General features: G+C 30.8%; 1 protein-coding gene across 1 annotated transcript; it reads left to right on the top strand.

Annotated features, from left to right (window-relative positions):
* Window positions 1–408: 408 nt before the first annotated feature.
* Window positions 409–1,649, top strand: LOC132602594 (NDR1/HIN1-like protein 12). The gene has a single exon (XM_060315405.1). The coding sequence runs from the start codon at window positions 939–941 to the stop codon at window positions 1,530–1,532; it is 594 nt and encodes a 197-aa protein (XP_060171388.1). The 5' UTR covers window positions 409–938; the 3' UTR covers window positions 1,533–1,649.
* Window positions 1,650–4,003: the final 2,354 nt, after the last annotated feature.

Below are 4,003 nucleotides of genomic sequence, written 5' to 3'. Positions count from 1 at the left end.
ATTTATAGGGCTATAAAGTTTCTGAAACTTGTGATCTTAAACATGTCATAGAATTTGTATGACTATAAAGCTTCTCATTAAGAAAATATAAGAATGTGTCATTATTTTTTTTGAACGGACTAATAAGAAAATAGTGTCAAACCAAGTGGAGTGGAAGGAGTGATTTTGTTTTGGTTGAACAACTTTTTTTCTATCATTTCTCATCAATGAAATAAAGGAAAACAAAAGAACTTAAGAACATCAGTACACATGCATGCTGAGATTCTGTTAGAACTTAAGAACAAATAAAAGTGGCAAAGTACTCTGAATTTTTCAGACATTGGAAATTGTCTGCAAGCTAGGTATATAAATTTTCACCTTTAAGGGGTAAAGAACCTCTCATTCCTAAGATGAGAAAGCATAACACACAAGTTTAGATAAAGAAAACTTTTACCTTAAGGGAAAGAAGATACCAAAACCTTTCCACCAATTATAACCAAGTACCTCAACACATGCACCTACCTTTCTTCTTATACTTTTAAAATATCCTTCACTATCTAGAGAGAGAAAAATCCCTTTGAACTTCTTCCAATGTTGTCACTCCACCATAATATCCTAAATCTCTTATTCCAAGAACTGACGATATTTCTTTAATTGCAGATTCAATAGCATCGCTTATGAATCCCAAAAACATTAAAAAAGGGAGAATTGCCTACTCAAACTATCATATCTCATCGAGAGCAGTGACATCAGATGGTGGAGCAGGACTAATTACATCAAATAGACATTCAGCTAGCTTGAAGATCAAACACACACGCCGATTTCACCTCCTCCTCGTCCGTCCAACAATAACAGCAGATAGTAAAACAAAACTAGCTAGCTATCAGATAGGTATTCAGCTAGCTTGAAGATCATCAACCACACACGCCAATCTCACTTTCTCCTTGTTCGTCCTCCCAATGCCAAAGCCAGTTTTAGGCCCGGAACGACGCACCAACCCTTTAATCTGGGGTGTTGCCATACTCTGCACCTTGATAACCCTATCCGTGATCATCACCGGCCTAGTCGTCTTCATCGGATACATGGTCGTTAGGCCAAAAGTTCCACAAATGTATGTCAGAAGTGCAAATGTGGACAATTTCGCCTATGACATGTCTAATCTCATGTCAATCAAACTCTCAATTGTCATCAATGCTCAAAATGACAATGCAAAAGCCCATGCAAGTTTTTATGAGACATATTATACACTATGGTTCGATGGTGTGAAAGTGGCTTATTTAAGATCTGACCCTTTTGATGTAGCTAGAAATAGCTCAATTCCACTGTATTATCCTGTGGAGTCAACGTCGATCGCGTTGACTCCGGAAGAAGGAGAAATTGCTGAGTTGGCATTGAGTCAGAGACAAGTGGCTCTTGATCTTAAAGGAAGTACAAGAACTAGGTGGAGAGTAGGGATAGTTGGTTCTGTTAAGTTCTGGTTGCACCTTAATTGTAAGCTTAAGTTACCATTAAATGGAAGTACTGTTTACCCAAAATGTAGCACCAAATCATAGATAAAAGCATATGTTTAATTTATAAGCAGAGGCGGAGCTACGTAAACCCGTGATCAAAATATTCTGTATAGATAGATTTGTTTCATTTATATATTTGTATACTATATGTTAAATCTCCCTGGGTTCTTCTTTAATTTACATTTATATATTTGTATACTATATGTTAAATCTCCCTGGGTTCTTCTTTAATTTACATACTATGGTTGCCCAGAATGCAGTAGCACCAAATCAAGATAATTTTGGTGTTTATTTAATTAGGGATTAGTATTGTCATTCACTTATAATTATTCCCTCTCTTGCAAGAACATGGAGAAAATAAGGCTTCTTTTTCTCATCTTGTTAATTTCCTTTTTTTGTGCTGCCATGCTAACAATCAATGACGTATTTTGTACACACTGGAATTTCTTTAGAATGTAATGAGATTCATGAAAGAAGCAATCATCAATCTGGCTTGAAAAAAAAGCCAACTACTACGTATTTGTTAATTTATTTCTCTTATTTTCTACAATTATTTAAAAATCTTAATTATTTTTCTAGGCTTGGAAATATAATAAGCCTGTTTGACTTGGATTTGAATAAATAATATATATTGTGTTTTTTATCTAAATAATATTTCATATTTAGTTTATTCTAGTTACTCTATTAGTGAGCTATAAGGCAATTTCTTTGTAGAGTTATAAGCTAAGGAAACATTGATCATTAAGACTTCCTCGTACTCGATCTTTACACCAAATCATACACTAATTTACTATAGTTAAATTATCATTTCCGGTAAGAATATACATTAATTAATTAAATGTGTTTAATGTCAATCCTATATGTATAACATGTGTCATATACTCATTTTCTTACTATAGATACCTAGACACCTAGAGACGAAGAAGGTTGTATTAACCAACAAAATGTTTCAGGGAGTTGAAAATAAATATGGATACGGAGATTTTAATCCGAGAGGGATAATATCAACCCAACATTCATCCGACCCATCTGTTATGGTAATCTCATATTCCCTTTTTCTATTCGTCTAATTTTGCTTACTTAGTTATATAATGTAAACATAGGGTGCACATAAATTTTTACCAACACTATTTAGGTTGTGAAGAGCTACCCTTGTCCAGAAGCAACAAGAAGTGAACGAATCGGCATGTTCCATGTTGGTCTCACCTTAACTATTAAGCAAAACTTTCGATTAGCAAAGAATAGAAAGTGAGGAAAATATTCCCTTTTTCTTATTTGATTCAAAAGAGGAAACCAAAAGTGAGAGAATTAATTAACAATAGAAAGAGGAAGCAAGATTTATGCTCTAATATACTCTTTTTGCCTCACTTTCTTAGGTGCCGTTTGGCCATAAATACCAAAAACAAATTCACTTTTTTTGGAATTTTTGAGGTTGGAGTTGTGTTTGGCCATAATTTTTGAAATTGTAGTTTTTGGTGAAATGTAGTGTAAAAAAGTGAAAAAATTTTGAAAACAAGTTTTTCTTGTTTTTGTTATTCCGGAATACAACTCCGGAGTTGTATTCCGAATATTTATGGCCAAACGCCTAAAAGTTAAAAAAAGTGAAAAAAAAATCGAAAAAAAGTGAATAATTTTTATGGCCAAACGACTACTTATTTTTTTACATATTGGACTCTATTTGCCTCGTCCGATGTACACCTTGGAGGCCAAGTCCACAATAGAAGGTTAAAAAAAGGAAAGTGAAGAAATTGCACGGTTTTCTCTTCAAATGGGTTGGTTTTTTAATTTTTGTCCTACAAAATTGAACTTAGCAGAGCATAAGTTTTTTAAGGGCATGGAGCATAACTAATAGGATATTATGATGCGAAAATATAAACTTGTATCCCGCAAAAAAAGTAGTATGAATGACATATAAATACATAATAAGAAAAATATTTACGGAATATGACGAAACTTTTTAATTTACAGAACATAACGAATTTTCATCTTTCATACAAACTTCTTTTAGAAAGGAAAAATATTATTTTAATTTTTTTAAATATTATTTTAATTAAGTTTTTTAAATGATTAATTTTTTTAAAAAATATTTTTTTACTTTTTGTTTTGAGAAAAATATTTTAATAATGTATTTTTAAAATAAAAGATAATTTTTTTCTGCTTAAGGCTTAAAATTTCGCTAAAAAGTTTCAAACATTTTCATACAGCTCTCATACACGAAAATTTGAGTTATCTTTTAAGCCTCTTAAAAAATTAATAATTTTTAAAAACTTATTTTTTAAAAAATAAAATAAAAATTTTAAAAAATAAAAAAGTTAATTTTTTTAAAAATAATTTTTTTTTAAAATTTTTAAAAAAAAATTAAAATGTTTTTTTTTAAATTAAATTAATTTTAAAAAATTCAAAAGAAACCAAAAAAAATATGAAGATTCGTCATGTCTCGTAAAATATCGTTATGTTTTGTAAAGAAGAAAAACTATTTATATATTTTGTAATAAAGAATCTTAAGTAGGTAC

This window comes from Lycium barbarum, chromosome 7, assembly GCF_019175385.1.
Source record: "Lycium barbarum isolate Lr01 chromosome 7, ASM1917538v2, whole genome shotgun sequence".
In the NCBI taxonomy this organism is placed as follows: domain Eukaryota; kingdom Viridiplantae; phylum Streptophyta; class Magnoliopsida; order Solanales; family Solanaceae; genus Lycium; species Lycium barbarum.
The sequence above is the reverse complement of the archived record's forward strand: the minus strand, read 5'-3'. Positions and strand labels throughout refer to the sequence as shown.